Genomic DNA, 26,880 nt, shown 5'->3' on the forward strand with positions numbered 1-26,880 from the left:
GCTACACCTCAGACTGAGACATTTCACAATTTGGAGCCAGACTTGGTGAAGCAATTCCACACTTCTGTGTTTGTCTATTCTTCTCTGACTGGGGGCAGACTGAATGTACTGTTGATTCTGTAATATAAGCAAATCCCATTAGGGACCCTCTGGTGGTTATAGCCAATACTATATTGGCTTTCATTAGGAGCTAGGGCAGATACAAACCTGAACACAAATTCTTTGGGACTTTTTGGGCCACCCCTGACCCAAGGGAATATGTGAACATAGTCTCAAACATGAATCTGTATTCTAAAGTAAAAACTAAGACTGCTGTTTCGTCAGGGCATCATCCCCATTTAGGACGAGTCACTGTGTTTCATCGGCCTTGGCGCTCCAGGTTTATAACACCATCTGATTTCCAGGGAGTGTGGATGACAGAAGAATAGATGCTTTCAGTCAAACAAGCGTTACTGAGTTCTGGACTATTTTAGGCCATATGGTGCCACAGCCCATGAGAGTCCTTATTCTCTCCCTTCTTCTCTGGTTCACTACCTCTCTAATTGGCTAGAACTAGAGCATCGACCCCAACCAAGGGTGAGAGTTGAAACACACCCATGTCATCAATGGAGGGCCCAAATCATTCTTTCTCTTTTAAGCACTTCTTAATTTTTTTAGTTGCTTAAATTCTTTATTCTCTGTCTCTTTGAAGAAAGCTATTTTTACATTAAACCATAATCTTAGGTATTTTAAAGAAATTTACCATTACTTTCAATGATTGAAATAGAAAAGCATTTTCTCCCACTTTATCTTTGCTTCAGGGACCCAAGATAAGTCCAGAAAGGTATGTGATGCCCAAGGCCACAGTTGCTTCTCTAGATTAGGGCAAACAAGGGACATTGTACTTATGTATTATTAATGCAGTATTAATAATAACCGAATCTATTGAGCATTTACTATGTGCCAGACACTTTCCTAGGCTCTTTCCACAATTTTTTTCAATTACTTCTTGTCCTACCCTGTGAAGTAGGTATTATTTATTGTCTCCATTTTACATATCAGGATGTAGAAACTTAGGGAATTTAAAACTTACACAGCTAATAAATGGTGGGATCAGAACTTGAACTTATCCTGACCACTGCAGAGTCCATGTTCTTAATCTCTGGAGTCTTCTGACATGATCTCCTTCCATGGAAATGTTGTCCTTAAATCTCAGTAAGACAGCTTGCTCTGATTGTAAAAACTAAGGCCAACATAGCACAGGGAGGTCAGCTCGGTGCTTTGTGACCACCTAGAGGGGTGGGATAGGGAGGGTGGGAGGGAGACGCAGGAGGGAGGAGATATGGGGATGTACGTATACATGTAGCTGATTCACTTTGTTATACAGCAGAAACTAACACACCTTTGTAAAGCAATTGTACTCCAATAAAGATGTTAAAAAAAATAAAAACTAAGGCCAGCATGATTGTTGGGGTTCTAAATATGAGGGATCAATATTTTAATGCACATATTAGTCACTGGAAGAATCATTATTGACATCATTGACAAACAGCATTTTATTCACTCAGACTCTGGACAGGGTTCTGGATGTTAGGAGATGATGGAAGGGGGGCTGACTTGGCCTCCTTGGGGGTTCTTCAGCCACACCTGTGCCCTGTCACTGCTCATTCACATTCTGCTCTAAAACGCTCCCTTATTTCACAGACCTCACATAAAAGCGATGGAGCTGGCTGACAAGTCTGAGGACTACTGACGCTTTTGAAGGAAGAAACAGCAATTTCAGAAAATGAATCCTGTGGTTTAGAAAGAAATCATCTGAACTTAAAGAAAGAAAGAAAAGAAGAGAAAAAAATTGTTCTCATTACAAAGAAAACAATTTCCTTAGGCCTAGAGAATTATAGTCTATTTATGAAGGCTTCAACCCTCTGAGCTATCTAGATTTTGAGTGTCAAAAGGAACCTTTAAAGATAGCTTTTTCATCTGAGTCCTGAATTTTACATAAAGGAAACTGAGGCTCTGAGAGAGTTTGGGACCATATAACTAGTTAGTGGAAGCTGACTCCCAGTTTTCCTGCCTTTATCTTTCTCCTTTTTACTTTTGCTCTTTAAATGACAAGGTATTCATAGGCCACCGGGAAGAAAAAAAACAAGACAGCTTGTGCTTCTGCAAGAAAGGTCAGTGAGAGCTCCGAAACTTCTAGAAAGAGGGGAGTCAAATTAATCTAATTCCAGGAATAGTCTTGATCTTATTAGCTGAGGGACTGAATAAGGAGGCAAAGGCCTTACAAAGCAAGATTTATTACTACTTTCCGTAAAAGCCCAGGGAAAATGAATATTGGCTTAATGGGGATTTGGGTCTATAATTTGATTCTTTGCCTCAGCTTAGAGAAACAACCCACAGACAAAAGGTCAGTGGATCCTAGTAGTGATCTCCTGAGCCAGTGAGGAAAGGGATCACCTGCCATTTCTCCAGGGACCCCTAGGATCAGGAATCACCTCTGTGGTATGGAAACCTAGAAAGGAAGAAATCCAGCAGACTCTTACTGGCCTGGAAAGTGTGTTAAAAGTGCCAGTACGGGCTTCCCTGGTGGCGCAGTGGTTGAGAGTCCGCCTGCCGATGCAGGGGACACGGGTTCGTGCCCCGGTCCGGGAGGATCCCACATGCCGCGGAGCAGCTGGGCCCGTGAGCCATGACCGCTGAGCCTGCGTGTCCGGAGCCTGTGCTCCGCAACGGGAGAGGCCACAACAGTGAGAGGCCCGCGTACCGCAAAAAAAAAAAAAAAAAAAAAGTGCCGGTGCTTCTTCACCTGACCCTTGAAGCAATTGATAAGATTTTCTTAGTGAGAAAATCTCCAGCAAGGATGTGACCAATGGTACTAATACTAGTTCCCAGGGGAAGAATTTGGAGGCGAAATGGAGAAAAGAGAGAGGGCTGGGCTGTGTCAATTCAATAAGCACTTACTGGATGCTAACTATGTAGTAGACAGCAAGAGATAAATAAAACCTCTCTGTCCCTGGAAACACTTGCAAATGAGTAGGAACTAGCAACTACAGAGGAAATTTTTCCCAGATTTCAGACACCACTATGCAAAACTGTCCGGCATCCCAGCAGCTCATTTCCATTCTGAGACCTTGTTCTGTTACAATTATTGGGCATCACAGTTCACTCTGTGGGCTACAAAACTCCTCAGCTAATTAGCAGCTCACAGATGTTAACCCAGCAGCTGGGTGCTGGATGAGGCACACACAGCCAGCCAAAATCTCAGGTTGCTTGAAAGGAAAAAGAGAAATTCAGATGTCATTGGTGCAAACAGGCAGCAGGCCCTGTCCCAGCCCAGCTCAGAAATTCAGTTCTTGATGGCAACCTCACTCTATCAAGACTTCAGTTATTGGGACTTCCCTGGTGGTGCAGTGGTTAAGAATCCTCCTGTCGATGCAGAGGACAGGAGTTCGAGCCCTGGTCCGGGAAGATCCCACATGCCACAGAGCAACTAAGCCCGTGCGCCACAACTACTGAGCCTGCGCACCACAACTACTGAAGCCCACGCACCCTAGAACCCATGCTCTGCAACGAGAGAAGCCATCGTGATGAGAAGCCTGCGTGCTGCAACGAGAAGCCTGCACACTGCAACAAAGAGTAGCCCCTGCTCGCCACAACTAGAGAAAGCCCACGCAACAAAGACCCAACGCAGCCAAATAAATAATAAAGAAATAAATTAAAAAAGACTTCAGTTATTGAGAAAAGGGACTATTTGCTTTAAAAAATGCGTTATCCATCATGGGATCCAATCCAGGCCAATGCCAGTTGGATCAATCAACCTTTTAAAAATCTTCTTAGGGTAAAGATTCAGCTACAGTCGTGAATTAAAGATGTGAGGGAGAGAAAAATAGTGCACAGCTTGCGGTGGTTAATACTGGGTTTAAAACCAGTGACACTGCATTAATCTTGTTGAGGCCTAATAGGAATTGAGTAAAATTTGTTTTAACCATTTCTGTTCTGATTGATAATCATTAAAATTATTGAATTTTGTGGAAGATAAGAAGGGGAATGACTTCAGTGGGGAAAGGGGAGGCAAGTCATGGCTAAATCAACTTCTTTTTTTTTTTTTTATTAAAAATACCCCAGAATTTTCCACCAAAGCTGTGTATCTGTTTGCTAAATATTAAATGAGTGCCTTATTGGCCAATTTTACTCATCCCCCTACAGATATATTTCCAAGTCATGAATCCTCCTATCCATACACGACAGGAGAGGTAGTAACTGGGGGTATCCATAGCTGTTAGGGTAACTTTTTGTATCCCTAAGTGAATTACCCATTGTTCCTCTGTATTTTTATAGGTAGAGTTATGGCAGAGATTTCAGGAAACCGCAGGCTGGCTTCATAGGTGTGCCTCCAGTGCAGTTACACAGGGCTGCACACTCAAAAGGGACCCCACACTTGGTGGTTAAGGCTCACCGTTCACTGTCTTGAAATTGTTAGCAATTTTATCTTTGATTTTGTTTCTGTAAGTGAATGGGACAATGGAGCATGTGCCCAGGGACTGGTAGCCTTTACCCTCCTGCAGTCCTGTCTTCCTAGTCTTCCTGCCTCCCTGGGATGGATTTTTGACTATCTGCTCCCTACCCCCTGGCAACCTGAGCCTCACCTGGCCTCCCCTTCCCCGTCCCTGCCTTGTGATCACTGCCACCCTCCACCTGGAGTGATGACCAGGTTGCATCGGTTGGGGGAGGCCTGCGTGCCACTATTGCCTTCTGTTCCTGGCAGGGGTCTGGGTCCAGGTGTGGGGAGGGTCCAGGTGGGGTGTGTGCTCGTGGCATCTCATGGCAGGGCGAGGTGGCAGCAATCTCTGCCCTGGGCTGGCAATGCCGCAGTGGGCAGCCTCTGATCTATGTACTGAGTGCAGCCAGCATGGAGGCTGCAATCTCTCAGGGCATCACCTGTTGACTGTGGGTTGGGGCAGTGGGCCTATGGGAAGGGGGAGATTGATTTCCTCACCCCTGGCCAGGGCCCTGTATTTTCATTTTGCAATGGACCTAGCTGGCAAGTGGTCAACTTCAGAGACTGTGGAGATGGGAAGAAGCCAACTTCTTGATGAATAGAGTTTTTATACAGTATCTAGCTTGGTATAAAACCTGTTAGTAAAAACATTAGTAGAAGAAAATATGTTCCTGCTCTCAAGGGATTTTTAATCTAGTTGGAAATAGATGAAATTGACATAGATGAAATAGCAAGAAGGTTTCATCAAGCATGTGGAATTAGAGAGTGGTCCTGAAAGTAGGATTTAGGTATGGAGGAGAAGAAGGAAGATACCTGGTCAATGTGTTCCAAAATGTAGGGAAGCCACCGGGAAGATCTCACATGCCACGGAGCAGCTAAGCCCGTGCGCCACAACTACTGAGCCTGTTCTCTAGAGCCCACGAACCACCACTACTGAAGCCCACGCGCCTAGAGCCCGTGCTCCACAACAAGAGAAGGCACTGCAATGAGAAGCCCGTGTACCACAACGAAGAGCAGCCCCTGCTCGCCACAACTAGAGAAAGCCCGCGTGCAGCAACGAAGATCCCACGCGGCCAAAAATAAATAAATTTATAAAAAACAAAACAAAATGTAGGGAAGCCAGCGCAACCTCAGAACTTATGCTGACTCGATGACTGTTGCATATTTTGGTTCAAGGCCGCTCACTCACAGCATTCCAAGGGCAGGACCATCCTGGTAAGAGGGGAAGATGTGGGAACAGGCACGGCTGAGGTGGCTCACTGAGTGAGAGGCCTGACAGAACGGAAGGTGTGGGGTTAAGGTGGGAGGTTGGCTGCACCAACCCTGAATCGTGTCAGGCAAAGGAGAGAAAATGGGTTCAGAGCCTCCCAGCTGTGTGCCCTGAGGTGCTTACAGCAGGCTGCGACTGTCCAGCGCAGCAGGCCACTCCACGTTCTTCCTAGACCAGCGAGGAACGAACAAAGGGAACTGACCTTGTGCTTAAGATGCAGCGAACTCGAACTTCACAGGGAGCTCGATGATGAGAGGGAAAAGCAAATATTCTCTGGTGAAGGTTGACTTAATTAACCATTTTAATAATTCATGAGTCTTTAAAATGTTTGCCAGAAGATTCAGAGCTCAGATTCTGCTTCTGGTGTTTAGCTCTGGGTTTTCTCCATCACAAGTTGTGCTGCCTCATGGATCAAAGACAGGAGCCTGGGAATGTGAGGTCTGGTTGGCCAGGCCGTGCACAGTTCTTAACCCTTTGGGGCTTAAAACCTCTTTGAGAATCTGATGAAAGTTCTGCACCCTTGCCCTAGAAGAATGTTTGTATACACAAATTCAGGGCTTTACAGGTTCCCCTGAGGTCCACCCTTGATCTCCAGCTGAAGATCCCTGATTTAGATGATCTCTAAGCGCTCAGTCTCTTTTAACTTACCCACAAGCGCTCTGTCAGGCTGTTAGCTGGAAATGCCGTGACTCTTTGGGCTTGCAGGCAAGCAGCCTCGTGTAGCTGTTTTGCAAAGTGAGAGGTGCATACTGCAATATCTGTTCATCAGGCTGAAGTAACAACGCTAATGCAGAAAAGAGAACTGGACGAATCCGAAGCCATGAGTCAGCTCCCTCCTGCCACCTGCTAGCAGGCAGTCTGCTGTAGCTGAGGGGGTCAGACAGCCTGGGGCCCTCAAATCCCAGCTCAGTCACTTTCTGGCTGTGACTTGGGGGAGGCACTTAGCCTCTCTTAGCCTCAGTTTCCTCATTTGTAAAATGGGGCCAGTCAGATTTACCCTGTTTCCTCATGTTCTGAGGATGAACTAAACTAACCTCTGTAAATCGTCACGCGTAGGGCCTGGGCCGCTAGCGCTCAGGAAAGGGAGTTCGTTCCCCTGATTTTACCCATAAGGAAGAAGGGTGCTGTGAATGTGGGGACACCGTCTTGATTTGATGGTGGGGGAGGGCACAGACGGAGGAGGGGCAGGAAACTCTCTCTCTCTCTGAACCCCTCCATACATGGTGCCTCTCCCTTCCCTCATCTCCCATAGGACTCCACAGGGAACCTAGGAGGGGTGCAGCTCAGCAGGCTGGAGGGGGCTCTCGAGTAGCAGCCATGGTCTGAAGCGGCTCCTTGTCTCAACCCCTCCGCCACTGTTCAAGCTCGTGGAGGCTGCGGGAAACGATGAAGGGAGATACTGGGCTTTTTCTGGCGGCAGGCCTGACTGCAGCAGAGGAGAGAGAGAGAGGGGGGAGAGATGGATGGCTTCATTCTCCTCTGTTTCTGAGCAGACAGTCTGCGTGTGATTCAGAAACCCACAGTGAAGCTGGGGCTGGTCCTGGGGGACGTGCAGAGCTGGGCACGATGCAACTCCTGCTCTCAAGGACCTTGCAACTTTGCCATGGAAATAAGATAAGCCCCAGGAAGGCAAGTGACAAAGGGCTACATTGCTGGATGCAGAACTCTGTCCTGTCCAATACAGAGTCCGGGAAGGGTGGGGACAGTGAGGGCAGGATGATGGAAAACAGGTTTCTGCGGTGCCAGGCAACTGACAGCCACTGACTCAGTCTCACAGTCACCCCGCAGCAAAGACGCTCTTAGCTTTCGCTGTGCAATGAGGAAACGGAAGCTCAGAGAGTCAGTGATTCAAGCAAAGGCAACCACAGTTACATGGTGCCAGAGCATTCAAACCAGGTCTTCCTGCCTCTGAGATCCTTATTTCCGTTCCCCAGCCGGGCTAGCTAGGTGAAACAGGAGCCCTCCGAAGCCCTAACCTGAGGCCTGCGAGGCCCTTCCCCAGCTGCCTGCAGTGCTACGCGCACACGGAGTCCAGCTCGGTAAATATTTGCCCTGTGATTGGGAAGGGGAGAATGCTCCTTTCTTGGCTCTAGGCAGCTCTCAGCAGTTCACGTGCACTGATTACCTTTCCTCCCACATTCCCCCCCCCCCAAGGAATCATCATCCCTCCCTTCCCTCAACTGCAAACCAGGCAGAGTGGACTGAGTAAGGTGCCTGGCTTCTAGAGAGCCTGTCTCAGACCTGCCTTGTGCAGCCCCAGGTCTCCTTTGTCTAATTTCAGATAGCAACCTCTATCCGAAAATCCTAGTTAAGAGAAATACCTTAATAAGGCTGACTTAGGAGGAATCAATGTTTTGAGGCCTTCGCAGCCTCAATGCCAAGGAAGACTGCCAGTGTTTGAGCTCCTAGAAAGGAAGGCATTTTGGATTTTCTGGGGGAAGCCGGCATTCCAGAGACTGACAGTGGATCAGTGAGAAGTAGGTCTACAGCCAGCAGCAGCAGGGAAGCTTCAGCCCGGCTTGGGCCTCTGATGAGCAGGGACCCTGTCATCCTAGGGAATTTTCTGAGCAGTCTCCTGACCTGATTTGTAGCTGGTGATATGAATGCATTACCCAAAGCTGGGCACCAAGCAGAGAGCAAAATGAGACCCTCTCCATTCATTTCCAGCCATTGATTCAATGATGTTGATGAACTGTGATTTTGAAATGGAAAGGGCTTTGTCATCATGATTTTTTTCAATAAAATTCTAGCACAGCTCTTTATTTCCTGAATAAGGCCCTAGGGATTTTTTCACATGTTGGGTATGACATATTCCCCCGGGTCAACTTTTATTTCATTGCCATTTTAAGGGTATCAGAGCGTGTGGCTAGAATTTACATCTAAATAATAGATTTCTGGATGGTAAAAGCTTGTATTATTACTTACACTTAGTAAAATCCCTTTGGATGGTATAAACCAGCATAATATTAATTTTTCTTGCTGTCACTTACTTGACAATATGAATTGGTTTTGTGTAAGGACAAGGAGCTCACTGGATTGAATTTAGGAAATGGGCAAAACAGATTTGACTTCAGTGGGTTTGAATGATTACAATGTAATAAACACATAAACGCTAGGAAGCTAATTTATCATTGCTTTCAGTTTTATTTATTTGAGACTCCATCATCGTTGGTATAAACAGGCTTTATGAAAGATTATGGATTCAATTTCCAAATGACCTGTAAGTGGCTTTCTATAGAGAGATTACTTGATTTGTTGTTTTCCTGAATAAAACATGTTTTTGCCCAGTGGGGTTATATAGCCCATATATTAACATTAGAAGATTATTCTGTTGAGCTTGGCATCTCTGATGTGCAACGTTTGATTTCCTCTGATCTATTTGTCTTCACTCTCTTTAATACACTGGGATGGAATGCATAACCTCTTAAGACCCGCACTTCAGTGAATCATAAGAGAATGTCTGTCTGTGTGGCAGTTAATCATCTGAATGATAATTCTGGTTCCCTTTAAAAATGTTAAAGTGTCTGCTCTTCGAAATAGACTGCAGTGAAAGGCATGAGAGCTGCTCTGGGTCACTGATGGGGAATCATAATTGACCTCAGCTTTGGTTGCATGGTAACAGACTCCCTGGGTATTAGATCATTGCATACCACAGAATTACCAACACGCTGACCTCAAAGTCAGGGGAAATGTTTGCATGTGCACTTCAGAAAGTTACATAGAGTGGACCCTTGTAGAGAGAGGCAGCCCGTCGGGAGAGCTGGAGCCTCTGGGAAGATGGCCCTCCAGAAGCGAGCCATATTGTAAAAACCTGTTCAATTTCAATCTTTTCACAAAGGGATTGTAACTTTCACAGCCCTACTAGACTAATGAAAACACTGAAAGGGGAATTAGTATCTACATGAAGTACAGTATCTCAGAATGCTGAGTCTGGGGAGGACCTTGGGAGGCCTTTCATTTTCTTTTTCTGGAGGCCAGTTGGCATGTTTTAATGTATTAAAGCTATTGTCTAAAGGGCTAGAAAAGCTAATTGCTTAAAGAGGGAAGGTTCTACCTCTCTCCAGGAAACTCCATTTGTTGCTGTTGTTGCTATTTTAGTACATCATAAAACTCCAGATTGAAGGATACAAAGTTCCAGTGGAGAGGAAGTCATCACCCAACATCAGTTTTGGAAGAAATGATTCCATTGTTAGTGACAGTAGCATGTTCATTCCATAATTCAACAACTTTAACGCAGTCTCCAGTGAAGAGACTTGGGTGTCTCAGATCAAACTACATCGGGCCACAGGCCAAACTGATTTTAAATGTATTGACTTTAAGATTTTAAGTTGACTCAATAATTCCAAAGTCTAGCAAAGGAATACAGATAGTTAAACTATTCATACATAAATGCGTGGCGACCTAGGAGTGAGTCAGTACAGATGAGTGCCACGAAAGCCAATCAAATTCCCATCTTAAGGGAGCCTGCCCCTGGATGTAGAGGGTGGTGAGAAGGCTGGAGGACTTCCTGGCTTACTAAGTCCTCACTTCAAACCCCACACTTCCTCTCCTCTTCTTAAACCCCCCAAATACTAAGTTTGTCATTTTCCACTTCTCCCTGGACGATAACTCTCTTTCTCCAAGATGCTTAGGTAATCCTAAAGCCCCTTCTGATCGCATCAGCGATAAGGCACTACGTGCACCCCAGTCTGGCTTTACCTCTGATTGGTCTGAGTGTTCCCATTGTCTTCCTCGTCTTTTTCTCTTACAGGTGCCCATGATTGTACGTAGCATATAGTAGATACTCAACTTTTCTGGTTGCTGATAGTTTCTTGACACAATTTTAGAGGATCTGCAAATTCTATATGAACGCAGGACTTAGGTTTGACTCTTAGCAGTAAACCTGCTTTTTCAGCCCCAGCCTCTATTTTCTGTCTGACAAGAGATTATTCCTTTTATCCATTTGGAGCCCACTGTATTCTAGAAACCATAGACTGAAATCCTGCCTTCAGAAAGTTTTTAGGATAGTGACATCAAAAAGAACTACTTGGAATTCCTATGAAATGTGCGTTGCCTTGAATTGTATTCTAGTTGTTTGTGTTTATAGATTTTGTATCTCCAGTTAGAACAGGGTCTTCCATTTCTTATTTCACATAGTGCCCAGAACAGTGCTGGGCACTAGTAGGTACTTAGTAAGAACCCGGATAATGAATGGATGAATGACTGAACACGGTATTCACAGACAGAAAAGTGCTGTGAATAGATCTGGAGGCCAGATAGAGATGAGTTAGAAATCTAATTCTGAGATCTACCAGCTTGTGTGACTGGGAAAATTATGTAAATCCTTTAAGCTTCAGCTATTCCATCTATAAACTTGGATGATTGTAGAACTGACCCTGCAAGTTTGCCATGAGGATTAAAAGTGATACACTGTAGGGCTTCCCTGGTGGCGCAGTGGTTGAGAGTCCGCCTGCCGATGCAGGGGACACGGGTTCGTAACCCCGGTCCGGGAGGATCCCACATGCCGTGGAGCGGCTGGGCCCGTGAGCCATGGCCGCTGAGCCTGCGCGTCTGGAGCCTGTGCTCCGCAACGGGAGAGGCCACAACAGTGAGAGGCCCGCATACTGCAAAAAAAAAAAAAAAAAGTGATACACTGTAAAATGCTTAGCACAGAACCTAGAATATAGTGTTTGAAAAATATTAGCTACTGTTATAATCAGAAGGGACAAAAACACAGACAGAAAGGTGAGGAGGGTGGGAGATAGGAGTTACTATGGCTGGATTAGAGGGTTAGCAGAATTTTAAAGAGGATGGAGATGGGAGCCAGCCGTGTATAGTATATAAGGGACTAGATTGGGAATCAGGGAAACTGGGTTTTAGACCTGGCTCTTCCTTCAACTAGAAGCAGGACCTTGGGCAAATCACCTCATTTTTAGGGCTTTAATTTCCTCATTAGAAAGTTACATTAAATGACCTCTGAAATCACTTCTCACTCAAACAATGTATAATTTGAGAAAAACGATTTCTAGGATGTCTCTCTCCCTCTCCTTTGCCCCCCCTGCCCTTACTAAAAGGAACCTTAGAATCAAAAGATTACATGACTGTTTGCAGTCTGAGGTCCAGAGAGGTTATGAACTTACCCCGAGATCACAGAGCTGGTTTGTGGTGACTTCGATATAAATCCCTACCTCCAGAGTCCCTGTGCAGTGGTGGGCCCTCTATATGATGTCAAACGACTCAAAGGCAGAAGAGGGAATAGCCAGGAGGCACTTCCTGGGGCAAGGAAAGCATAATGCAGGGCTTGCTGGAAGATAATGCCACAGAAAGGCACAGCTGAAGGCGACCTTGGATCCACAGCTAAGAGTTTTAATAAGTTGAAGATAACTAGGAATCACTGGTACATACGAGTACTCTAGTTTTATTTACTATTGATACTAAAAATATAGGAAGTTCAGATAGAATAGTTTCAAATACAGAAACTTAAACATGAACACAAGAGAAAAATAAACAAAGGAGTTTTCTATACAAATAGCCAAAATGATAGTCTTACGGGTTCATATGAATATTGGAGTGACCTTTGGGGACCCAGGGCAGTAGCTGCCTTCCTTTTTCTCTCCTGATCTTGAGGTCACCCTACCCCAAGCATTGAACTCTGAGATTAAAGCAGAGCTTCTGCTCTCCCCCAGTCCTCTCGGTCTTCTTGGAAGCAAACAGGTGTGAGGATGAGAGCAGGGGCTGCTGGAAGATGTGGCCTCTCTGTCAAGGGCAGCTGCTGCTGCATCCTGCTGGTTGACGGTCTGTGCTTTTCTCTTGCCCAGGCCCTGCTTGTTTAAGCTTTCATCTGCAGCTTCCCGATGGCATTTGTGAGATTATCCATTTTCCAGTTTGACTCAATGCTCACTTTTTACACCCACTGATAAGACACCTCGGGAGAGGACTGAAGGAGATGCTAAAAGCTGTACAGAGACAGCACTGAGAGCAAGGGTCCAGGATAAGGGCTGAACTGAGGAGGAAAACTTCTGAGGACCTAGGGAGCGCCATTGAAGTGTTTATTGATTGGCTGAGTGCAACAAATACAGAATGATGACTTTTAGAAAGTTTCGAATGAAAAACAAAAAAGGATGCGTTTAGAATCTCTGAGGATCCTTGCATAAAATGGCTGATTCCAGTTCTGAGCAGAGAAAGTACAAGATAAACCTGGAACATTTTGTGCCAGAAAGCAAGAAACTACTCAAAAACTGATGGAGATGTGTCAAAAGGACACAGGAGCTGGCATGAACAGTGCATGCTGGCCAAATTTGGGACAACTTGAGGACAAAAAAGTAAAATGCATGTAATTGATAACATTTACACTCAATTTTTAAAAAATACACCAGTTAATAGGAATACTCAGAAAAGGAAAGAAGGGGAGAGGAAAGTACTTCTTTACAAAAAGAATGCCAGCTAATACATATCAAAGGGGTCAAAGAATTAGAAAAACCGTTTTACAACCTGCAATGTTGTAAAGCATTAAGCAAGGACCATCAATGGGTGATAAAATCACTAGGTGAAGAGCTGTTGGGAAACAGGATATTTACATGGTGGCAGAGTATTGTCCCACAGATTACTTACTGATTAAAAATGGAAAATGTCCCCTTACAACGATGAGGTCTGGTAGATATCTTTTTTTAATTTAATTTTATTTATTTTTTTATACAGCAGGTTCTTATTAGTCATCAATTTTAAACATGTGTGTATACATGTCAATCCCAATCACCCAATTCATCACACCACCATCCCCATCCCACCCCTGCTGCTCCCCCGCCTTGGTGTCCATACGTTTGTTCTCTACATCTGTGTCTCAATTTCTGCCCTGCAAACCAGTACATCTGTACCATTTTTCTAGGTTCCACATATATGCGTTAATATATGATATTTGTTTTTCTCTTTCTGACTTCCTTCACTCTGTATGACACTCTCTAGATCCATCCACATCTCAACAAATGACCCAATTTCGTTCCTTTTTATGGCTGAGTAATATTCCATTTTATATGTGTACCACATCTTCTTTAGATGACATCTTAACTAAGTGATCAAATTTGTAATCACTGAGAGTGGAACAATGGCTATTATGTGCTCTTGAGATGGTGCAGTATGAAATACACAACATTACCTGTGAAGTATTTTTGCCAGAAGTCTTCATCCTGAAACTGTGAAGCCTTTAGAGGAACAAGTTAAATGACACTAGAAGGAAACAATCAGACTAATCTAGAGTGTGGACATTGTGAAAGAAAACCGTAAGGGATTCTTCAAAATATCAATGTCATGAGCAAACAAAGGTGGGGAAACTGATCTAGATTAAAAGAATTAAAAGAGACTAAAGAGACATGAGCTTGCAAAGTGCAATCTTTGTCAGATCTAGTCAGGAAAAATAAAACAGCTATAAAAAACATTTTAGGGACAATTAGGGAAATTCAAGCATAGACTGGATCAAAGATAAAATTAAGGAATTTTTAAAAAATGTGGTAATGGTGTTGTGGTTTTGTAGGAGAGTATCCTTAGGAGAAATATGCTGAAAGTTAGAGCTGAAGTATAATGTCCATAACTTACTTTCAAATGGTTCATCCAAAAAATTGCACATTTGTGTGTGTGTGTATATGCACACGTGCACGCGTGCATGCATGCGTGTGTAGGGAGACAGAGACTGAGAAGGAGAAAGCAAGTATGGCAAATGTTAGCCATTGTTGAATCTAAGTGGGTATACCGTATATGAATGGTTTATTGTATTATTCTTTCAACTTTTCTGTCCAAAGTTTAAAAAATAAATTGAGAAGCAAATTTCTGAGGAAATATTTGGCAGTTAGCAAAAAAGCTTACATCTGGAAAAACAGAAGCTCTTTTATTCCTGATCAATCCTGTTATTGTAATAGGGGTACATCTATGTCTTCCCCAGCCTCCACATGAATGGCAGGGGCTGTGACTTACTTTACTTTGGACCCAGTGAACGTGAGAATGTGGCAGTAAGATAAAGGAGATGTTTTCCCTGTGTGACTCCGTTTTTCTCAGGCAGAAGGGAGTCACTTAGGGAAAACATCTCACCAAGTTTAGTTTAGAATATTGAAAAATCTTTTTTCAAAGCAGACAAAGGTTTGCTCCAAGTTCCATGAGCAGAACCTAGAAATATTGGCTAGTCAGATGGGGAATGGAAAACAATGAGAAAGGAAGACAGGATCCCCAACAATGCCAACTTCCCGGTCTTGAGAATGGGAATCTTGATTTTTACCTGGTAAACCAAACAAAGGGTAATAAAAAACCAAGCTAGCATGAAAAAAATGAAATTAAAATTTGAGGTACCATTGTAGAGAATTCACACATCCATGGAGGCTCCCACACTGCCAACACAATGTGAACCACATCAATTACTTCTTTTCTGTGAAACCATTCGAAGTTGAAAGCACAACTTTTTTAGCTTAATTACGTGGTGATTAATTGCTTTAATTCTTAATTTCATCAAGCTAATATAGTCTAAACCATAAATTCTCTAAATAAGATGAGAAAAAAATACAATTCAGGGCTTCCCTGGTGGCGCAGTGGTTGAGAGTCCGCCTGCCGATGCAGGGAACACGGGTTCGTGCCCCGGTCCGGGAAGATCCCACATGCCGCGGAGCGGCTGGGCCCGTGAGCCATGGCCGCTGAGCCTGCGCGTCCAGAGCCTGTGCTCCGCAACGGGAGAGGCCACAACAGTGAGAGGCCCGCGTACCGCAAAAAAAAAAAAAAAATACAATCCAAAAATTGTATAAACAACTATTGTATAATGACATCCAAAAAATTCCAAGGAAGATGAAAATTACATTTGACTAAGAACATATTTAGCACTTTCAATTTGATTTAACTTACATAAGAAGGTCAGAATTATCCTCTGGTTACTTTCTCTGATAAAAAAGATTTCGGTATTCATAAGACAACTCACACTTTGTAAAAATCTTCTGAGTGTTAGTAAAGCCACGTGAAAAAAGCATGTACAAAACAATAATATCTTTGTCTGTCATCCACCTAGTCATTCAACAAATTTACTGAGCATCAACTATGTCCCAGTACCATGCAATGTGGTGAGGGTACAAAGGTAGTTAAAGTCCCTGAAGGAACTCAGTCCAGTTGGGGCAACTAACCTGTAAGGAAATAGTACCATGAAGTGTTATAAGGATATTTTTGAGAGAGAGTGGTTCTTTCTCTTTGGACCAAGAAGAGAGGGCTGGTGGGGTTAGGAAGACATTACAGGGGATACGACGCTTGGGCCAAGTATAAGTGAATGTGCAGCAAGCAGTGGGAAAGGGAAGAAGGACGTTCCAGGCAGAGGGAGTGGCATGAGCAAGGACACAGGTACCTGCAAGTAGTGTGGCTTAGGTGACAGGGTGGAGGGAGGCACTTTTCAATGAGGCCAGAGTAAAGGAAAGCAGATCTGGGTGAAAGGATGATGGGTTCAGTGTTTGATGTGATGTTTTAGGGCCTGAGGTCCTCCAGGAGGAGTTGCCAGTAGACATTTTCAGGACTGCAAGAGAGGACCGTGTCCTAGCCTCACTTTACAGGGCCCTCTTCCAGATGCACACCTCCATACAGGGCCAAGGGGACCTCCCTACCCAGAGCCCATACTCCCTCCTACTCAAGACTCCTCTAGGTCCCCAGGATCACAGAATTCCTTGCTCAGATAGCACAGAGCCTGCTTCCAGTGCCTGTTCTGGCTTCCTTCTCAGGTCTACTCTCCAGGGAGCAGACTGTCTCTACAGGGTGCACGCCCCTAGACCCTGAGGGATGGTCGAGAAGCAGCTATTTTGGGGGCTGTTGATGGACATGGTTACAAGGACCAGAGTGAGTGCACATGTGGATGCCAGCCCCCTTGTAGTGTATGTTGGGGCTGACGGTGAGAGGAGAAACGGTGGGCTGTGGGTTAGAAGATGACTTCCTCACACTTCATGATCTGGTGTGGAAATGTGAAGTTCTACAATTAACCTCAGCCTTTGGGGTATTATGAAAGTTTATTTGTCAGGGTAGGAGGATAGAACATATTTTGTTTGTTAGCTTGATTTATAACGTTAACACATCCAACCTATGCTGTATAAGCCTCCGTTTGTACTCCTGGCCGAGTCCACAAATGTTAGGGTGGGCCTGAGCAGCTGGAAACACTGATCAGGATTTGAGAAGAGATTTTACCTCGGACCATCCATATCTGGGGGTGATCAGCACAGAGCCACTGCTGTGGGAGTGGGGAGGGTGCCAGAGAGGGTGTCAAAATTCACAGGAGAAGAGAGCCTTGGCCTAAACCTGGAGGCATGCCATCTTTTAGGCAATAGGTGAAGGAGCCAGCCAAGGAGGCTGCAGAGAAACTACCACAGAGGTAGGAGAAATACTAGGGTAATATTCCAGAAGCCAAGCAAGAAGAGTGTTTCAAGAGGAATGGAATGGTCAATAATGTGGACAGTGTACATAAAGTGATCAGCACAGGGCCTGGCCCGTGGGGAGCATCAAATCACCAATGGCTGTGAATGTCACGATGATGATAGAGGTGATGATGGTCATGACGATGTCTCTGTTCGTTTGTGCTTCTTCTCTCTGCTTCAAACACCTTTTCCTCTTTCTCCCCCTTAACCCAAATCCCTGTGGATCACATTCTCTAGGAAGTCTTCCTCTTGTCTATTAGGTTGTCCTCCTATGTGCTCCCAGAGTCATTCTTATCATAGCTCATTCTTCTCATTGCACATTTACAGCACATAATAGACTGCTGGTATTTATTGAATGAGTGGTCATGGTTTCTAGGGTGACCAACCATCCTGGTTTGCCTGGGACTGTGTGGTTTTAGCACTGTAAGTCCTGTGTCCCAGGACACCCCTTAATCCTAGGCAAACCTATATGGTTAGTCACCCTAAATTGACGTCTCAATTTTTTTGAATGAATAAATGAATGAATGGCAGAGTGTCAATATCAAAGTTAATGACCCTCAACTTTTCCCACACGTATATGAGCCTAAGCCCATTCAGTAAGTCTGGAGGATTCAGTGCTTTCCCTATACTCTTCACTCCTCATCATACTGAGGATGCTGTGGGCGAGACATCATGACCTGGTTGGATTCCTGTCCCAGCTGTTTTTCCCCATAGTCCTGGAAGGGGATAGCTTAACTTTCTCAACCAGGGCTCCTTATCTGAACCACAGAACAAGAAGATCATTTGAGTACTATTTTCTGAATTCTCTCCAGGTTGGCACGTTAACAAGTTCCATCCTACATGCATAGGAGAGAAGTTGATGCATACTGTTGGTGCCTTAGAGAATTTAGGGCTTAATTCTTTCACCTGTCAAGAATCACATAGGGCCTACAATCAAGAATGTCACTGTGACTGTCCTCTGCCCTTGTTCATAGCACAGCTGGCTGGAGGAGAGAAACTATGGGAAGGAAGTGTCAAAGGATGGGGCTTGTGTCATCTCTATTCTGCAAATTGAGGAACTGAGGCCTGGAGAGGAAGTGCATTCTCATTTTCCCAGGATGGACAAAGGTAGAAAGCTGTAATATCTCACCAGACAGGAGAGGAAAATAAACAACCAACCACCTCTTAGGCCTTGATGTAATGGTGGTCACCAACTTTGCTTCTCAGCTGGAAGTTGCCAAAGTCAGGCTGTACTGTATGTCATCTTGTGGAAGATAAATTCTCTATAAATAAATTGATTTGGAACAGTCTCAAATACACAAAAACCACAATGGCTTTAAATGTACGTCTTGACTTTTTTTCTCATTTTCTTTCTCTTATTGGAGAGTTCAGTAAGGAAGTTTCTGCAAGAGAGGCCTTGCTGAAATTCAACCTAAAAAACCAGGAAGAACTCTTCTGTGTTCTCTTTAACAGACATATTTCATTACCAAATATTTGTTTAAAAGCTCCTTGATTCAATACATACGTCTCTAAGCATGAACCTGTATATTATACTCAAGCTTGTTATACGTTATGCATCAATCCTTTTAAAAATTCATTTTCTAGAAGAAGTGATTATTCGTTTTGTCATTCAATTTCCCATCATTAAAAATTTCATATGTAGAAGCACTGCCTACTGATGGGGTAAAAAACTGTTATAGCCCTTCCCTCTGAGGAAGAATCAGGGACAAATTTCTGAGGAAAATCTTGGAAAGACTTGGGCGCTACCACAATGGAGAGTGATGGAATGGTGGCCTTAGGGCTCTGTTTTCAGCTCAATTGTGAAGCAGAGGTACCCACTTTTAAGTAACATTCTCAATGGTACAGTGTATTTCATTTGTGGGGTAACTTAATTAAGCCCACCCACTCCGCCTGTGGAATCATTATATCACATTAGAAGGGACAATAGAAGCATGGGGGTCCTGAGTTTTTACTGAACAGTCATTCATCTGAAAGGAAGGTCACAGGGTTGCCAGTACTAACTGAAAGAGCACTTACTTTGTGTCTGATTTGTATGACTGAAGCAAAGAGAATCCATCTCCGGCCTAGTAAAGGAAATACTTTAGATGGCTTGAGAAAATGCCTAAACTGTTTAAAGCAGGTTAAATTCCACTGAGTCTTTCCAAGTGGGTGCAGATAAGCTGTTAGAGAATATCTTGGTCTTGCTGGGCAGGACGGTGTTCTGGAAGGATCCTTCTCAGTAGGCAGATTTCACCTTGGCTTGCTGAAAATGCTGTTCACTAGGTTTCAAGCGTACACATGGCTGTGCTTTTTACTGGAAAATTCTAAAGCCTTGATGTGGCCTAAGAGGATTCTTTCTGGACAGTGGTTCTACCAACCTTCTTGAGGAACTGCAGTTTGAGCATGACCCTTAGTTCCTTTCTAACTTCCCAGCACCCTCTTCCGAGATCGGCTGGCCCTGGTAATGCCAAACCACTGACACTCCTCCATTGTGCCATGGAATTGCATGCCTCTGGGCCTTTTGCTCTGTTCTTTCTTTCATCTAAACTTGCTTCTCTCTTCCTCACTGGCTTTTCACTTTTTCCTAGCCCATTATCATGTCAGACTCAATTTAGGAGTCATGTTCTTTGGGAACCCTCTTTGGAACCTCTGTGGTGAGCAAAGGTCCTCACCTCTGTGCCTTCTAAGGCCCCTCTAAGGTAACAATGACATTATATTCGAATGAGTTTACACAGTAGGTAAACTATTGCTATTCGTTTGTTAAATATTCCAGGTTATGCACACCCTTGTTTATTTTGGGTGGGACCAAGGAGTTAATTTTTTTTTAAATGGGGGGAAATATACGAAACAAGAATGACAGAATGCTGTTAACTGGTAAAGCTGAGTGATGGCTACTTGGTTAAGTGATGGTTATACTTTTCTCTCCACTTGTATATAGCTTATGTCTAAAGTTTTCCAAATAAAAAAGTTCAAAAATTTAAAAAAAATTTCATGTGTGATAAAATGCACATAAAATTTACCATCTTAACCATTTTAAAGTGTAGGGTTCAGTGGTACTGAATACATAATGTTATTCAACCATCACCAGCATTCATCCCAACTCTTTTCATCTTGTCAAACTGAAACTCTTATCTATACCCATTAAACAGTAACTCCCCATTCCCCCTTTCCCTGACAACCATCATTCTACTTTCTGTTTCTGTGATTTTGACTATTCTAAATACCTCATATAAATGGAATCATACAGTATTTGTTTTTTTGTGTGACTTATTTCACTTAGCATAATGTCCACAAGCTTCATCCATGTTGTGGCATATTACAGAATTTTTAAGGCTGAATAATATTCCATTGTATGTAACAACAAGCATATACCACATTTTGCTTATCCATTCATCCACTGATGGACATTTGGGTTGCTTCCACATTTTAGCTATCGTGAAGAGTGCCATGAACATGGGTGTACCAATATCTCTTCAAGATCCTGCTTTCAGTTCTTTCGGGTATATACCAAGAAGCTGACTTGCTGGATCATATGGTAATTCTATTTTTAATTTTGTAAGGAACTACCATACTATTTTCCACAGTGGCTGTACCGTTTTACATTCTCACCAACAGTGCACAAGGGTGCCAGTTCCAAAGAGCTAACTTTTATGTGGCTTTAGAAATGTTCTATTAAATCTGAGAGGTTAGCGACCCAAAGGGGCAAATTCATTATGAAATTCATTGTGACCATATGTATTATGGTTTTATTATAATAATCACTTGTTGGGTGCCTACCCTGTGCCAGGTACTTTAACATTTTACCCGAACTCCAGTCTCTATATGATTCTAATTCTTACAATAATCTTTCAATATAGGTATTATAAAACCTCCATTTCACAAATGAGGCTAAAGATTAAACGGCTCATCCAAGGTCATACATCTAAGAAAGTGGCCCACGATACTCATAACCAGGTCTCACTCCAAGCCAGACCCCTATTATTCCACAACATCAAGTGGCTATTGGGAGTGACTAATCCCACAGAATCCGGGATACTGCGCTTTTTCAGTGATTTTTTTTTCCCCCGGTAAATTACCCCAGACAAACGCGGCGAAAGGGAAGTATAAACGGAAGACCCTTTCAGATTAGTCAGCTGAGCAGGTGCGTTCGCCCTTACTCAGATATTCGGGTTTTGTGAGGGAGTAAAATGGTAAGCGTGCGGCCGCCACGAGGGCAATAACCGAAGCTGAGAAAAAGAGCGCGGGGTAGGGGTTTCACTGGGTCTTTCAGCTTCATTCTTAATCGGCGTTTTCGTAGACCCCTATACCAGGGGCGGGAAAGTGTGCGTACGACTGTGGAGAGAAAGGATGGGTGGAGGAGGAAGACTCTCCAGCCAAGCGCAAAGCAAGCGACTCCGCCGCCTGGCGCAGTTGCCAAGACAGTGCGGCCAGGGCAGCAACGGCACAAACGGCAGAAACCACACCGCGTCCCGGCGGCGGTGGCTGCGAGCCCCAGTGACGCATTGCAGGTACGAACCAGCCAATCAGAGGCCGGTTCAACGATCGTCGCGTTACGCGTCGCTACCACGATGCTCTTCCGCGCCGCAAAGTAGCGCCTCTCAGGCGAGACTCCACCGGCCCTTCAACGGCTCGCTGGGAAGCGAAACCCACTTACGCCATCCGTTCGCCCCCCTCCCTTTATTTCTTGTATCGTCGACCACACAACTGTGGATAAAGTGGTCTCGAGAGGAGTTGGAGTGGAGGGGGTTGGCCGGGACTCGTTTGTGATGTTCCGTTATCTGGCGTGCGGCGGAGGGATCTGGCGGAGGGAGGTGTTTATGAGGCGCTGGGGGCGGAGGGGGAGAATTAGTCCGTGTGGAGCGAGCGAGCTGAGTGGTTGTGTAGTCGAGTCCCGGAGACCGGTAGCGCTTGCAGCATGGTGAGTGTGTCGCTAAGCTGCCGGCGCTCGGCCTGTGGGGGGAAGAGGCTGAAGCGAATTGACGAAAGAAAGGGAACTTGCCACCCTTACACCCTCCAGGAATGGTTTTCGCCAGGGGGATGGCGCACATGAGGCTGCGGGCGCCCGCGGCCGTTGTGTCGCAGGTGCTTCCCCACCCCCCATTATCCTCAGGGAGGTGTCCCCTAGTGTACTGGGGGCCGGGCGCACCGCCCCCGGCTCTGCGGAGCTCCTCAGGGGCTGGATGAGGATGGAGCCTGGGTGGGGGGCAGGTCGGCCTCCGCGAGAGGCGAGAGTGGAAGGGCGGGGGTGAGCCGGAGCGCAGAAGCTTTGGGTCGGGCATCTCGAAAGGTCAGCCCGGGGCCGGATTCAAAAGCCCAACGGACGGTTGGTGCGGACGCCAGGAAGCGCTTTTGTCCGCGCGCGGCCGCCTTGCGCCGAGGGGGCGGGCGGGAGCGCGCGAGGCCGTCAGCCCGCAGCCCCGCGGGTCAGGCCGGGAGGGGGCGAGGGGCGGGCGCGCTCTGTGGGCCGAGCCCGCGCGGCGCGGGGAGCGGCCGGGGGCGGGGCGGGGCGGGCGTGGGGCTGGGGCCGCCGCCCGCCCGGCTAGGCTCGCGCCCCAGCTGCTGCGCTGGCACCTGCAGGACTGCGGAGGTCTGGGCGGCCCGCGGCGCTGCGAGGCCGGCCGTTCCGGCATAGGTTGGGGAGGGCAGCCTCGGCAGGTTCCCATCCCCCTCTGGCGGCGCGAAGGAAGCGGTGAATCCTGATCCTTTTGCTCCCTCTGCGCCTTGAGACCTAATTCCACCTCCCAGGCTGGACATTTAAAATTAAAAAAAATTTTTAAAGTGGTTTTGTCGTTGAAGGAAATGGCTGTATATCTGAAGTCAGGCGCAGCGTCCCACTATTCATCTCGTTAGAGAAAGCCAGAGGCTTCAGCTAGGGTCTGAAAGGCGTTTCCTGTTCGCCTACCGAACGCCAGCTCCGGGGTGACTGTCGTTCTGTTGTGAAAGTCGGTCTTACTCTCCTGTAACAATTGGAAGGATGCTTTTGAGAAGGGCCCCAGTCCTCTTCTTGAGTGCGCACGTGCACGCCGAAATGTTAAAGAACCACTACCACACACAGTGTTGCCCCGCTCCAACCCCCTTGAAAATAACTGGTATTTCCGTAGAGAAAGTGCCAGCTATCTTAACGTGCAGTTCACTTCATTTGTACAGTAATGGCTGTCAAAGACCGTCGTGAAAAAATGGGAACAGGGAATTTTAAAAAGCATTTTCCTGTCACTAGAGAGCGGAACTCCAGTTCTTTCCTGTTTTTTTTTTTTTTTAAAAAAAAAACAACTAATGAGGGCGGTAATTTGCAATACTTATTTTGTCGTTTTTTCTGCCAAGTGGTTACGGGAGATGGGTGTGTCCAGGAGGCAAGGTGACATCTTAAACAGTTGGGAATCCTTGCCAACTGAAACCTCCACCATGTATGGGTGTGGGGAGGGGAGTTCGCATTTGTTTGATGTACTCTTCCATCTTGATATTCTAAATTATTATAAATTTGAATGTGCTGGTTGAGTTTACTTTTAGGTGAAACAGGGTGTACACTATAGGCATGTAATTAAGATTCAAAATTGTGGGGTAGATTTTTTTTTTATTTTATTTCTCATATGAAAGGTAAGGTTTCTTCCTGATCAGTCTGATAATTGAATCAAGAGCTCAAATGGAGTGTCTTGGTGAGGCATAGAGTTTGTATCTACCCTTCGGGGTCCTTTGCCAAGGGTAGGCTTTTGTAGTTACTGTTCACATCATTGATGTTTGGCGGGGGGGGGGGGGGGTTCAGTTAAATTGACAGTCATTGTTAACTAATTTGGGAATTGTCCTCAGGTAATTTTATAATTATAAGACCTGACGATTTAAAATTAGGACTCTGTAAAGTCAAAGAATGAACATGTATTTGATGTGGAAGTGGAATAAGTTTGCTCACATGGCTCTTGGGTTTACATATAGTTGATGGCTTGTTCGTTGAAGGGAGATTGATTGCATTAAGAAGACTTGAGGCTGGGGTGATAAGTAAAAGATGTGAAGAGGTAGAAAATTTGGTCACTTCAGTCTAATTAAATATCCCATCGAACAGCAAGAAGATCTGTTTCTACTAGACTGAAGAAATTCACCAAGGCTCTATTAAAATATAGAAAGTTCTAGATTCGGCTAGACTGATCAAATTAGGCCTTTAGTAAAGGTAATTTTTAAGAAGTAATATCTAATAGCGTTTTCTCTTTGGGGCCAAGATGCCGTATAAGTGCTGTTCTATCAGAATGAAAGGTATCTTAAACTCTACTGAGATTGCTTTTGATATAGATAAAACAAATACCCTGATTTCTGAAATGGTAGAAAAATTTTTACTTATGAAGCCTTTGTTGTATCTAAGTAGCACTTGGAGTAAACAGGAATCAATGAAGGGCGGAAGTTTGTTTCATTTCAAGCCTATGGACTGATAAACTTACTCTGATATAAATTTTGGATTATTTTTATACCACCTTTCACTAGATATACTCCAAGGGTATCCATACCTACTTTTGAATGCCATTTGGGAAATGTTTAATAGGTATGTAATTTCCTTAAGGTCACACATGTAGTCTAGATTAGTAGTGTTTTTCTCAGTGTTGACAAATCACCTGCATTTCTCCAAAATGCAGATTCTAGTCTAGTAGGTCTGAGGTGGAACCTGAGAGTGTACTGATGCTTGGGAGCTTTCTCTAGAGTTGACAAGAGCAACAGGAAGAATTACAACAATATTTGTATTTGTAGAAACAAAGGAGTAAGAACTAGTCATCTCTCTAGTGAGTTATTTACTGAGACAAACACACATTTTGATGAGCTTGAGTTTTCCCAAAAGTATAATTCCTAGTTCTTCTACCAAGAAAATGACTCTCTCCACAGACAGAAATAATGAACCAAATTTATTTGTATTTCTTGGAAAAGGCTTACAAATTACAGTGCTAGGGAGCTTTGTGTTCTTGCTTTTAGTAGGTTTTAATCTGAATGTTGCTGATAAAGGTTATTTTAAAACCTTGAACTCTGGGTTAGTAGTAAATACAAAAAAAATTGTCTTTAAGTTTCCTGAAACATTACAAGCAATATCCAGCACTTTCAGGCTATGTAACTTAGTCTCCTGTTTATTCCTTGAAGCTCATTTGTGATCTTTACTGAGATCGCAGACAGGATGGTGTGGGGCCATTAAAATTTTGACTTTTCGAGCAAAATTGGATAATTTTAAAGTTTTCTTCCTGAGGGCTTCTCAGCTTTCATACAAATGAGTCTTCTCAAAATCTCTTCCCGCACAACTTGTCGAGAGAAAAATCCCTGCTGTTTCTGCACGTAGCAGTCATTCCTTCAGCTTTCACATGTGCTGCAGTGTCTTCCACACATTTGGTTTAACTAGTCCTAAACTGATGGGTCTTGCCACATCTGTCCGTGGGCTTGCACCTTACGGTTTCAGTTTGTGGAAGTAGATTTTCTCATCTTAAAGTTAACATGGAATGTGGTGAGGTTGCTGTAAAGGGCTTGATAATGCCCCACCTGTCTGCCTTCTGTGTGGAAGTTGACCTAGTCAGGTTGGTGTTTAACATTACATTGTAGGTTTTTCGGTTAATTAATTTATATAAAATAGTTACCACTGAACTCTTTGGGCTAGCCCTTTACATAGCTTCTCACTTACTGTGCACAATAACCCTGCAAGGTAGGTATTAATATTCTGTGTCACAGGTGAAGTTGACAATGAGAGGTTGAGTAACATGTCCAAGGTCACAGCTATTGAGTGGCAGAGCTGGGATACTAGCCCGGTGATGACTCAAAGCACCATGCTTTTTTCTTGCACCATGCCATGTTGCCCTTCTTTCAAAAATGATAGACATCCAGCAGAATGGAATGAGACTAGAAGTAAATCATCTATAGCCTCTAACAAAGTAAAAATTAACTCAGTGGATTTATAGGGTTTTAAATCTTATTCCTGGAGAAAACAATCGACTGATTTTATACCAAATACTTGGAGGATTGGGATTTGTAAGGAAAAAAGTAGATAATTTTTATTTTATAAACTTCTGCATCTGAGCTTAATTATTGGCTCTTCAGTTTTAAGTTACTAGACTATTGGCTTTTTTTCTAAAGCAACGAGTTGAGTTTGCATCAAGGTCAAGTCAAAATTGTTTATCAGGGAAAGAAACTTCTTCTTTTCTGGGTTTCTTCTCAAATGTTCTCATGCTGTCTCCTAGAGAAAAAAATGTGATGCTATCCTGTATTAAGGTTTTATCCTTTCCAGGGGTGTGTTCACTTAAAATGAAGGAAACCAGGCAGTGTTTATTATTTTTCTCATACCAATAAGTGAATGGATTAATCATAGTACACTTGACTTCCGTAGGTAGGAATATTAGATAGGAGGCTATTTCTTGTCAGTGTCTCTGGATATATGTACCAATAAGCAATGAAATGTCCAAGGGTGAAGGCCACATGAAGAACAAGGAGGCATGTTATTTTGCAAATATTTTTATTATATTATGGTGTGCTCTGAATTTAAAATTGAAGGTATTGAATATGTCTGACACCTTAGTGTTTAATTCTGACTCTACTAGTTTTGTACTCCTGCTCACTGAAATTTAACCTGAGCCTTTCTCCCCATCTGTAAGATAGGGTATTAATGATATTATTAATACCATTAAGGGTTGTTGTGAAGATTGAATAAAAACAACATATATAGTGGGTTTTAGCAAGTGCCTGAGTGTGTTTTTTTTTAAAGTAAAAACAAGTAACGTTTCTCCATTTGCTAAAAACATCACAAATCTTAT

At 44.2% G+C, this 26,880-nt stretch overlaps 1 protein-coding gene across 3 annotated transcripts in view; it reads left to right on the forward strand.

The window, feature by feature from the left end:
• The first annotated feature begins 7,667 nt into the window (after positions 1-7,667).
• CALM2 (calmodulin 2) overlaps positions 7,668-26,880 on the forward strand; it is a 28,073-nt gene continuing 8,860 nt past the window's right edge. Inside the window, exon 1 of one of the 3 annotated variants that reach the window (XM_067703057.1) lies at positions 7,668-7,786. Coding sequence is in view for 2 of the 3 variants with exons in the window: in XM_067703055.1 (XP_067559156.1) it covers positions 22,157-22,201 (45 nt within the window). In the remaining variant the exon portion in view is untranslated. Of the gene's footprint in view, positions 7,787-21,934; positions 22,038-22,141; positions 22,202-26,880 lie in introns of those variants that run through there. The other 2 variants (XM_067703056.1, XM_067703055.1) reach the window with 2 other exon arrangements.

The sequence above is a fragment of the Pseudorca crassidens genome, chromosome 14, assembly GCF_039906515.1.
Source record: "Pseudorca crassidens isolate mPseCra1 chromosome 14, mPseCra1.hap1, whole genome shotgun sequence".
NCBI classification, from domain to species: domain Eukaryota; kingdom Metazoa; phylum Chordata; class Mammalia; order Artiodactyla; family Delphinidae; genus Pseudorca; species Pseudorca crassidens.